We start from the raw sequence: 12,063 nt of genomic DNA on the forward strand, positions 1-12,063 counted from the left end.
TAAAAATTAATGAGGAAGAGCTCTGTGAGCCAATATGGAGTGATTTCCAGAATATCTTCTTGAAGCACAAAAGAGTATAGTAGACTGCCTTTTGTGTAGGAAGTGCAAACTATATACATATGTACACACATTTTTTTTCCAAAAAGAAACATAGGAGGATAAGCCAGTAACTAATTAAACTAATTCCCTACAGGCATGAATGGAAATGGAATGAGATGGCAGATATATTGATGATGTTGGAAATCAACATTATCACTAAGGGAAAGAGGAAGAAGAGTGGGAACATATATACAGTATATATAGATGTATATATAGACGTATGTGTGTGTATATATATATACACACACACATCTGTATGTAAACAAACATACATATGTATATGTGTGTATGTATGCATGTATACATACATAAACACACACATACACACACCCTTATTCTTTCTACTGATAGGGCTTAGAGGCAAAGACACACCAGTAGCAGTTAACATACCTAGCATTTGGGTTTCTAAATACTAGAACCCACTAACAAGAACCAGGGCTCTTCAGAAAAATGACTGACTCCAGGGCTGGACCAGGGAAAGTATAGGTGAGCCTGGGTCGGTAGTTTTGTGTTCCTGCATAGGAGATTGACAGGGCAAACTATTGTTACTCACACACACACACAAACACACACAAATGCAAATAATAATAATGAAGAAGAGATCTATAAACTGCACTGCAGTGATTTTCAGAGTATCTTAAGCAAAAAAATGCAAGATGTAAAAAAGATGCTACCTTTTGCACAAGAAGGTTATTATTATTATTATTTTACAAAAAGAAACACAACAAAGAGTGTTCAAATACTGATGTGGATATGTCACAAGGACACAGGAACCAGCTTGAATGAGGTCTCATTTTGAGCATTAAAATAATGAATAATAAGAATGGATTAAAACACATTTAACAACAACAAAAAATTCGTGAGTCCATATTGACACTAAAAAAACAAAGATAGGGTAGATAGGATGGGGAGAGAAGAAAAAAATTTTCTTTCTTTTCTTTTCTTTTTTTTTTTTTTTGTGATGGAATCTCGCTCTGTCACCCAGGCTGGAGTGCAATGGCACAATCTCAGCTCACTGCAACCTCTGCCTCCTGCCTCCTGGTTCAAGCAATTCTCCTGACTCAGCCTCCTGAGTATCTGGGACTACAGCTGCACACCACCACACCCGGCTAATTTTTGTATTTTAGTAGAGATGGGTTTTGCTATGTTGGCCAGGCTGGTCTCAAATTCCTGGCCTCAAGTGATCCACCTGCCTCAGCCTCCCAAAGTGCTGGGATTACAGATGTGAGCCACCACACCTGGATGAGAGAGATTTTCTTTACAGAAGAATGCCAACTACTGGATATAGATGGAAGGGATAGAAATAGAAAATCACCATTTAAAAACTACCATAGTAATAATTAATGCAACCAAGAATCATCAGTGGATGCTAAAACCATTGGGTGAAAGATTGCTGAGGAATAGGATACAGAGAAATCTAACAGACACCATCCTAGCTAAACGATGGAATGTAGCATCACCAATAAAGGGGCAAACTGACATCAGGTGCCTCCCGATGTGATACACTGATAAGGGCACAACTTCCCCTACGCAGTACTCCTGCCAAAAAATTTAACCTGAATATCATGAACAAACAATCAGGCAAATCCAAAGTGAGGCATATTCTGGAAAACAATTGACCTGGACTTCTAAGATATCAGTGTCATCAAAGAGGTAAGAAACAACTGAGAAACTCATCTGGAGTAAAGGAAAACCCAAAAGACCTGATAACTGAATGCAGTGCATTATCCTTGATTGGATCCTGGATCTGGGAAATAAAAACAATATAGGAATATTTGGGGAAATTTGAATATGGTCTAGATAATAGATAATAGTATTATATTAATTATCATTTCCCTGAGTGGAAAAGTATATTGTAATTATGTAGGTGAATGCCCTTGTTCTTAGAGGACACATGCCAAAGTAATTAGTATGATGTATCAGGTATCTCCAATTATCTTCTTTTTTTTTTTTTTTCAGATGGAGTCTCTGTCACCCAGGCTGGAGTGCAGAGGCACGATCGCAGCTCACTGCAACCTCCGCCTCCCAGGTTCAAGTGATCCTCCTGCCTCAGCCTCCCGAGTAGCTGAGACTACGAGCATGTGCCACCATGCTCGGCTAATTTTTGTATTTTTAGGAGAGACGGGTTTCACCATGTTGGCCAGGCTGGTCTTGAACTCTTGACCTTGTGATCCACCCACCTCGGCCTCCCAAAGTACTGGGATTGCAGGCATGAGCAACCATGCCCGGCTCTTTTTTTTTTTTTTTGAGGTAGAGTCTTGCTCTGTTGCCCAGGCTGGAGTATAGTGGCATGATCTCAGCTCACTGCAACCTCTACCTCCCAGGTTCAAGCAATTCTTCTGCCTCAGCCTCCTGAGCAGTTGTGATTACAGGTCCAAGCCACCACGCCTGGCTAATTTTTGTATTTTTAGTAGAGATCAGGTTTCACCATGTTGATCGGGCTGGTCTCGAACTCCTGACCTCATGATCTGCCTGCCTTGGCCTCCCAAAGTGCTGGGATTACAGGCGTGAGCCACCGTACCTGGCTCCAATTATCTTTCATATAATTCAGGGGAAAAGAAAGAGATGAAGCAAATATGGCAAAATGTTAATAATTGATGAATCTAGGGAAAAGTATATGGGTGTTCCTTGCACCATTTTCGTATTTTTCTGTAGGTTTGATTTTTATCAAAATAAAAGAGTATCCACTGTCACTTTGGAGGGCAAAAAAGAAAACAAAACAAAACAAAATAAAAGTGTAGGAACAGTTTACATCGAAAATATTTCTTTTTTTAAATTTTTTATTTATTTTTATTTATTTATTTTTTTGAGACAGAGTTTCACTCTTGTTGCCCAGGCTGGAGTGCAATGGTGCGTTCTCAGCTCACTGCAACCTCGGCTTCTCCTGCCTCAGCCTCCCAACTAGCTGGGATTACAGGCACCCACTACCATGCTCAGGTGATTTTTTTGTATTTTTAGTAGAGACAGGGTTTCACCATGTTGCTGGTCTCGAACTCTTGACCTCAGGTGATCCGCCCGCCTTGGCATCCCAAAGTCCTGGGATTACAGGCGTGAGCCACGGCGTCTGGTCAAAAATATTTTCATAGCTAAAGATTGACCAGCCCAAACAAAGTCTCTTTATTTCAAACAATTCCAATTCATTTAGAAAGATAAAACCAGGCTGAGTGCAGTGGTTCACTCCTGTAATCCCAGCACTTTGGGAGGCCAAGGCAGCCGTATTACCTGAGGTCAGAAGTTCGAGACCAGCCTGGCCAACATGGTGAAACCCTGTCTCTACAAAAAAATGTAAAAATTAGCAGGGCGTAGAGGCGTGTGCCTGTAATCCCAGCTACTCAGGAGGCTGAGGAAGGAGAATCGCTCGCACCCAGGAGGCAGAGGTTGCAATGAGCCAAGATCACACCACTGCACTCCAGCCTGGGCCACAGAGCGAGACTCTGTCTCAAAAATAAATAAACAAATAAATAAAACCAACATCAACCAAAAGGCAAAAAACACAAAGGAAAAGATTGATAGATTTGACTATGTAAAATTTTAAATAAAATGTCTCTACATAAAAAACATAAAAACAAAAGAAAATAATAAGCTGGGAAAAATATAGAACAGAAAAAATGGGCTACTGTTTTTGCTATACATACCCCTTCTTACAAATAAGAAAAAAAATACCCCCCAAAGAAAGAATGGGTAAATAGACCCAAAAGACAAGAAGCAGTACATGAAAGACAAAAAAAAAATGTATCAAATGGCCAATATATATTTTTAAGTAGTCCACCTACACAATAATTAAAGAAATATAAATTAAAACAACACTGAAATGCCCTTTTGTTGCTTTGCTGATTAGCAAAGTTTTTTTATAAGGATGCTATCCAGTATGTATAAGGGTGTAAGGGAACAAGCAACTTCACGCTTTATATATGAACCTCTTTGGAGGGCAATTTGCCTATATGTATCAAAAAGCTTCAAAATTTTACATTCCCTTTGACCCAGTGATTTCACTTTTGGGGTTTATCCTGGTGAAACAAGTCAAATGCCTAAAAGATGTATGTATAAGGATGTTCAATGCAGCACTTTAATAAAAACCATAATACTGAAGTTGTCTCTGTGTCTGATAATTGGAGTTAGAGTAAACAATTTATAGTACATCCATACAGTGTAATATTACATTGACACTAAAAATGACAGTAGTGGCCGGGCACAGTGGCTCATGCCTGTAATCCCAGCACTTTGGAAGGCCGAGGCGGGCGGATCACAAGGTCAGGAGATCAAGACCATCCTGGCTAACACGGTGAAACCCCGTCTCTACTAAAAAATACAAAAAATTAGCCAGGCGTGGTGGTGGGTGCCTGTAGTCCCAGCTGCTCAGGAGGCTGAGGCAGGAGAATGGCGTGAACCCGGGAGACAGAGCTTGCAGTGAGCGGAGATCACGCCACTGCACTCCAGCCTGGGCGACAGAGCGAGACTCCATCTTAAAAAAAAAAAAAATGATAGTAGTGATCTATCAGATGAGAACATGTCCTGGCATGATAAAAATAAAGAATAATAATAATAATTTTTGAAAATGATAGTGATCTATTAGTACAGAAAGATGTTCATAAAGCAACTTTAAAACAGCATATCGAGTATGGTCTTACTTTTGTACAAATATATTTATATATGCATATAGTAAAAATTTAAAAGGACATTCTCCAAAATTTGTTAGAGTGGTTTTTTTTTTTTTTAAGATGGTGGATTTGGAGTGATTTTTTTCTTTTTTGCATTTCTGTAATTTGTAACGTTTTTACTATAAAAAATGTATGGCTGTTAAAATGAACATTTTTCTTTAAAAATACAGTGTTTTGGCTAGGCGTGGTGGCTCACGCCTGTAATCTCGCACTTTGGGAGGCTAAGGCGGGTGGATCACTTGAGTCTAGGAGTTGGCAAACAGCCTGGGCAACATGAAGAAACCTGATCTCTACAAAAAATACAAAAATTATCCAGTCATGGTGGTGAGTGCCTGTGGTCCTACCTACTTAAGAAGCTGAGGTGGGAGAATCAGTTGAGCAGGGGAGGCAGAGGTTGCAGTGAGCTGAAGCGGCACCACTGCACTTTAGCCTGGGCCACAGAGTGAGACCTTGTCTTTAAAAAAAAAAAAAAAAAAAAGAATGAAAGACATTGGAAGGAGAGTGGATTCCCTGTTCAGGGGCAGAGAAACTTCCCGCTTCTATATGAGTTCTGAGTCCAGGTAAGTCAGTGTTCCAGCTGTGTCTGGTCAAGCCAGGAAACTTCCTGACAGACACGGTTTGAATAACAAGTAAGAGACCACATCTCTCCAGAGCAACCCTTCAGGGCCCTGATTCTGCCCATGGAGGGTGGGCAGGTGGTGTATGAGAAAACGGAGAACCAGAGATGTAAAATTGCTTGCTTTCTTGGGCCACGCAGTAGAGCTAGACTGGCATCCAGAGCTCCCAATGCCCACACAAAGCTCTAAATTGCAAACAGCACACACACTGATTATTATTTCTGTAATTATTATCAGTACTTGTGCTGGATTATAATTCACTGGCAAACAGGGACTATATGCACATAAAGTTATCTGCAATGAATTCAGCATAGTAAACTTGCAAAAAAATAAAAATAAAAGGTGCGGTAAAAGCTTTTGGATAATGATGATGACTTTGGTATCAAGAAATAACCTGTCCCAGCCAGGCGCAGCGGCTTACACCTGTAATCCCAGTACTTTGGGAGGTCGAGGCAGGCAAATCACTCGAGGTCAAGAGTTTGAGACCAGCCTGGCCAACATGAGGAAACCCTATCTCTACTAAAAATACAAAAAGTAGCCAGGCATGGTGGTGCACACCTGTAGTCCCAGCTACTTGAGGCACGAGAATCGCTTGAACCCAAGAGGCAGAGGTTGCAGTGGGTCAAGATTGCACCACTGCACTCCAGCCTGGGCGACAGAGTGAGACTCTGTCTCAAAATAAAAATAATTAACCTGTCCCAACGGACAAATGAACATCTGTCAGGTGACTAGTGGCCTATCCTGCACTTTTTGCATATTTCTAAAGAGAGCTGAGCCCAGTAGTTCATTGCCTTGGGAATTCTGACTAGTGACCTGGTAACCCATGACCTTGCCCAGCTGGCTTTGTGAGGGTCAGAGAGGTCTCCAAGCTTTCTGCCCTCCAGCCTTGGGATTTTTGATTCCTGGAATCCCTCTCCCTCTGAGCCCCTTACTGCAGATAGGACCTTCTCATTCCCCATACCTGGATGAAGTTCCCTTCATATTCAAAGAAAAGCAGTGGCCATGTGATGCTGATGATGGAGGGAAAGAGCCTCTTCAGAGGGATCTGGAGAGAGAGAAAGAGGAGCAGGAGAGGCATCTCCAGGAAGCCTTGGCTGCAACTGCCACCTGGGTCCCCTTGTCACGGCTGGACCCTCACCGGCAAGGTCTGACCCACGGTGCTGTGTGCCAGGGCCTGGATGTGGCTGGTCTTCTCTTTCACCTGCTCCACTGTAGTCTGCACCTCTGTGAGGTTGTCTAGGAGAAGGGGAGGGCATCAGAGTCGAAAGGCCGGCTGTGCAGCTGTTCTTCCTGCTCCCCTGGCTGGGGTCCAGTCAGGACATTCACCCCGTCCCTCCCTCTGAGCAGGTACCCTAAGACCCAGAAAAATGACAGCTCCTCTGAATCATTCTACTTCCCCCCTCCCCACCCCTCACCACTCCCATCTTCCCTCTCACCATCCAGGGTGAAAATGAAGACCACAGTGTCGATTTCCGTGAGGGAGGGAAGGATGGAAGTCAGGAAGTCCTCCTGGGAGAAGGTGAACTGGGGACCCTGGGGCAGAAGAAGATGGGAGGGTCCCTCCCATGAAAACACTCTAAAGCACAGACTTGAGGACTAAAGGGGGCCGTGGAGGAGATCTAACACTTTTGTGTACAGGTGAAAGAGCTGAGGTTCAAAAGGTACAGTGTTTTGCCCAAGATGATGTAACAAGTCGGTGGACTAGGGCCAAGTTTGGGGACTGGATCTAGAGCTTTCCACACTGCCCATGCTAAGCCAAAGCCTCATGGCTTCTGACCCATATTCTCTTCTCTGGACCATCTATTCCAACGAACTTCCCACCTAGCTCCACCTTCCCCTTTTCTTCCATCCTCAGCACACCAGTGATCTCTTCAACTTCCCCAAGTCCTGTTCTTCTCTGACCTGGTTGGTGAGCTCAGCCTTCTGGTTAAACATGTCACTGTGATCACCAATGAGAAAGCCACGGACATCTTGGAAATCTGGGAAGTTTAAGGACAAGGAGAGAGGAGTGATTGGCTATATAGGAAAGGAAGGTTCTAGGCTTCAGGGGGAGAAAATGGGACTGGGAGGAAAAGTGGCAAGTGGGGCGTGGAGTGAGGAGTAGCCCATGTGGGAGGCCATAGTTAAGCACAAGGGTGGGAGCTGAGAAGGGATCAAGGACTGAGTTGGGGTTCTAAGAAAGAAGAATTTGACTGAAGTGCCTATTTAGATAGGGAAGGTGGGACACTGAGGAACACCCATGGGTTGGGAGTAGCACAGTGTTTGGAGAGCAGCCAGAATGGTTGGGATCAGGAGGAAGCAGGAAGAACGTCTGGACTGGGGTCCCACCAGCGCCAAAGGTGTGGATGCACTCTACTCCATCCATGATGGCAATGATGCCCAGGGTCTGCCAGCCAACCAGGTACACGTGGCCTTTCTTCTCCAGACTGAGAATGGATCAGAGGTCAGGACATGAGAGATTACAGTGCAAAGAGGGCAGAGATGTCCACAGAAAAGCACAGGAGTCAACAAACCATGACCCTTCAACATGCAATCCCATCGCCCATACCATGTTAACATGTCTCATAAAATCTCCCTGTTCTCAGTATTCTCCATCCGGGCCACATCCTTGCCTCTAAACACATATCCACACACCTGGTGCTGATGCTCTTCATCAGGGTGGCAATCTTGGGGCTTTGGCTGTAGGTCACCTGATGAGCTCGCTCAAATGTCCGCAAGATTTCCAGGAGGCATCTGGGAGAAAAGCCACCAGCTCCCAAGAGGGGCCCAATTCCCCCTCGGAAAGCTTAGGTGCCTCCCTGAGCGGGGAGGTGAAGGTACAGCTCCCTTAGAACTAAATTCTGCTGGTCCCTGGAGAGGTGCAGAGAGTAGGCCCAGACTGCGTTTTAGAGGGGCAGCAAGGGCTTCAATGGGCAGAAAACAAAAGAGCAGAAAGAGGGAAGAGTGCAGCAGGAAAGCACTGCGAGGAGCAGGATCTGAGAGCCACTGGGAAGGGGCGTGAGCAGCCTGGGAGTGAGGCTAGAGACCCTGGAGAGGGAGGCAGGCCCAGAGGAGGATGAGCTCTACCTGCATGGCCTGGACCACCCCCAAATCAAAGGACCCTAGGGAGCCAGGCTAGCTTTGGAGGCCCCAGGCAGGCTCAGGGATTAGGTCTTGGCCTGAGGAATCCAGGATCTACTGGAAACAATTCGGACTCTGCAACTATGAGGTGGGAACAACAGCATGTACCAGCCAGCTCCCTTCCCAGGGGAGGCGTGGTGGGCTGCAGTCTTACTGCCACCAGCCCAGTCCTTGGATCTAGACCTGCCAATCTCCATCCACACCATCTCACGCTCGCCTGACTTTGAGCTCTCTCTTATCCAGATCCTCCCTACCTTTGAGATGCTGCAATGCCCTGGTCCACAGTCTTATGGGCTGCTAATAACAGGGTTTCCAGCAGAATCTTGGTGGCACTTCCACCTTTCATCCGGGAGGAGCCGCTGAGACCCTCGGGCTGAAGAGGTGAAGACACCCAAGAGAAATTGGGAGAGGATGAAGACCCCGTAGACCACTTATTAGTAACCCCCGGGCATGCATGTGATAGTACCAGTGGCCCCCAGTGTGCTTGTGAGGAAGGGTGCTGGGGTGGGCTTGACCGAGAGGAAGATTAGAAAGAGGGGAAGGGCCTCCTCTGGTCACTCCTAGGTGTATTCAGGACTTTCTGGAGAGGAAGTCACAGTGATTGGGTCTCTTGTCAGCTGGGTCAAAGGTTTTTCAGAGTGCTTTTCTTTTTTTTTCTTTTTTCTTTTTTTTTGAGATGGAGTCTCACTCTGTCACCCTGTCACCGAGGCTGGAGTGCAGTGGCAGGATCTTGGCTCACTGCAAGCTCTGCCTCCTGGGTTCACGCCATTCTCCTGCCTCAGCCTCCCGAGTAGCTGGGACTACAGGCGCCCGCCACCACGCCTGGCTAATTTTTTGTATTTTTAGTAGAGATGGGGTTTCACCGTATTAGCCAGGATGGTCTCGATCTTCTGACCTCGTGATTTGCCCACCTCGGCCTCCCAACATGTTTTTTTTTTGAATGGAGTCTCACTCTGCCACCCAGGCTGGAGTGCAGTGGCATGATCTTGGATCACTGCAACCTCTACCTCCCAAATTCAAGTGATTCTCCTGCCTCAGCCTCCCAAGTAGCTGGGATTACAGGCACCTGCCACCACGCCTGGCTAATTTTTGTATTTTTAGTAGAGACGTGGTTTCACCATGTTAGCCAAGCTGGTCTTGAACTCCTGACCTCAAGAGATCTGCCCGCCTTGGCCTCCCAGAGTGCTGGGATTACAGGAGTGAGCCACCACACCCAGACCAGAGAGTGCTTTTCTTTCCAAGAAATTTCTCCCCCACCTCCACCATTTTCTGTGGTAGTTTATCAATCCAAATACCACATGTCATATGCTTTGGACAGACCAATGAAGAAGTGATTGCAGCAGTCCAGATGTGGAACACAGAACACCAGACAGACAAAGAGGCTACAGCAAACAGAATGATAACAGTAGTGACTGAGGCCGGGTGCGGTGGCTCATGCCTGTAATCCCAGCACTTTGGGAGGCCGAGGTGGGCGGATCACCTGAGGTCAGGAGTTCGAGACCAGCCTGGCCAACAGGCTGTCTATTAAAAATACAAAAATTAGCCAGACGTGGTGGCAGGCGCCTGTAATCCCAGCTACTCTGCAGGCTGAGGCAGGAGAATCGCTTGAACTAGGGAAGCAGAGGTTGCAGTGAGCCAAGATCACGCCATTGCACTCCAGCCTGGGTGACAAGAGCAAGACTTTGTCTCAAAAAAAAAAAAAAAAAAAACAGTAGTGACCGAGAAAAGAAGATTGAAAGTCAACATTTGCAGGGAGGAGGAAAGACAGATGAGCATTTGGGAGGTGAAAGCCGTGGAATTCTTATGTCATATGGAATTCTACCTTCTTATCTCACAAAAGGAAGATGGAGGAGAATGTTGCAGATAGTGTGCCCATCATTGGTAGAGGGAGGCACTGGCTGGAATTTGGCTAAGGCCCTTGTAAGGCCCAAGTAGGGAGAAATGGTGCTAGTGAAATGTATCCGCAATCCAGATGAGAAAAAAGGAACAGGAGAAAACAGCTTTCAAGCTAAGAAGGGCCACCCAATTTTGGAGAGGATTTAGAAAGGCAGAATGAAACAAAACTGCACCCCATTTTTTAAAGTCCATATTTAAAATGTAAATATGTGAAAGAGACAGACTGAGACATAACAATGGCTATTCAATGCTCTCTATACATAGACGGCTTCTTTAGAGCTTCATAGAGCTTCTTTAAACAGAAACTGTCCCAGACCGCTGAAGTGTTTAAGGCTTACCAATTTGAGAGAGAGGGTTGGAATGAAGATGAAATATCTTAAGGTGAAAATGTAAATGGGAAAATAGGATTTGGTTTATAACATTTTAGCTGACTCACAATACCTCAGGAATTTAAACAAGATATAATAGAACCTAAAATCAGAGGCCCCAAGGAAGTGGCAAGCAGTTCCCGGGTGCTGGAGGGGTGGAGAACATAGAAAAAGGAGAGGCCCTACCCCGATGGCAGGATTGAGCACAAAAGCTTTCTGTTTCTCCTGCATTTTCTGCATCCGCTCTGCTACTTGTCGGAATGTTGAACTCCAGTCTTCAATGGGGTCATTTCTGAGGTCCAGAGAGACACAAGGTGGGGAGATTGTCTATGAGGATCTCAAAGAAGGGCCTCAGCTGGGAGTCATGATCAAAGACCGCATTGGGATTGAGGTCAGAGGTCAACAACTTCATACAGACATATGCTTTGGAGCTTTTAGAGGCTCTGTGTCCCTGAACCCCAAGGACAGGGGTTAATAAAACATGCAGCACCTCAAGCCCAGAGCAAAGCCAACACTCAAGTTTAAAGTCCCAGCCTGAGACCCAAACCATCTCGTGTCCTGCTCCTTGCATAAGCCCCAATGCCATGGCCACACTAATCTCACTCTCTGCAGGTCCTTTAGGGAATGCCTGTTATTCAAATGTCAAAATTGTCACCTTATTTTCCATCTTACGGTCCATCAGAAGCCCTTCCCATTTGTGGGAATACATACTGGAAATCCCTCCAAAGAGTGAACCCTCAGTACCAGAGAGAGGGATAACAGTGAGGGAACCAAGCTTCAAGGTAGCACCTCACAGTTGTTGAACATTCCTTGAGTAAATTAATTGGGAACAAATCAATGTGTTCATGAGGCAAGAGAGCTACAGACTTGTTATCTGCTTAGTTACAAATCATGGAATCTCATAGAATGATGATCTTCTTTAGTTGATTTCTAATGGCTTTGCTAGGGGATAATTTGTGAATCGGCCATTGTGGCAGGACTTCAAAGAGTTAGTTACTTCTGTACCTGGCACCCCTAATTTCACCTTATCATCCCATCCTGCAAAGGTTCCCTCCCCTCTTGAACTATTTTTGTATTTTTTTCTTCTGTATTACTTCTAGGGCAGACAAGTTTCACATATTTCATGCCCGTTGTATAAAATGTCTCCTGTCATTTTTCCTCAAACTATTACTGAAACTTCCTAGAGTCCTAAGAAAGAGGAGACTAAAGCAGAGAGGGTTCATATCGTATGGTTTAATGTCGAGATTCCTAAACACAGCTGGGCATCCAAATCATCTGGCAAGTTTTGTTTTTTAATAACTACCC

General features: G+C 45.0%; 1 protein-coding gene across 3 annotated transcripts in view; it reads right to left on the minus strand.

Annotated features, from left to right (window-relative positions):
* LOC129468335 (glucokinase regulatory protein) overlaps window positions 1-12,063 on the minus strand; it is an 83,066-nt gene that overhangs the window by 63,842 nt on the left and 7,161 nt on the right. For 2 of the 3 annotated variants that reach the window (XM_055253755.2, XM_055253754.2), the window contains exons 9-16: window positions 10,945-11,050; window positions 8,749-8,867; window positions 8,009-8,107; window positions 7,703-7,800; window positions 7,277-7,353; window positions 6,811-6,907; window positions 6,513-6,610; window positions 6,336-6,419 (exon numbers count right to left, since the gene is read on the minus strand). In XM_055253755.2, coding sequence (XP_055109730.1) covers window positions 6,336-6,419; window positions 6,513-6,610; window positions 6,811-6,907; window positions 7,277-7,353; window positions 7,703-7,800; window positions 8,009-8,107; window positions 8,749-8,867; window positions 10,945-11,050 — 778 coding nt within the window. Of the gene's footprint in view, window positions 1-4,805; window positions 5,048-6,335; window positions 6,420-6,512; window positions 6,611-6,810; window positions 6,908-7,276; window positions 7,354-7,702; window positions 7,801-8,008; window positions 8,108-8,748; window positions 8,868-10,944; window positions 11,051-12,063 lie in introns of those variants that run through there. The other variant, XM_063623832.1, reaches the window with a different exon arrangement.

The sequence above is a fragment of the Symphalangus syndactylus genome, chromosome 18 (assembly GCF_028878055.3).
Source record: "Symphalangus syndactylus isolate Jambi chromosome 18, NHGRI_mSymSyn1-v2.1_pri, whole genome shotgun sequence".
NCBI lineage: Eukaryota > Metazoa > Chordata > Mammalia > Primates > Hylobatidae > Symphalangus > Symphalangus syndactylus.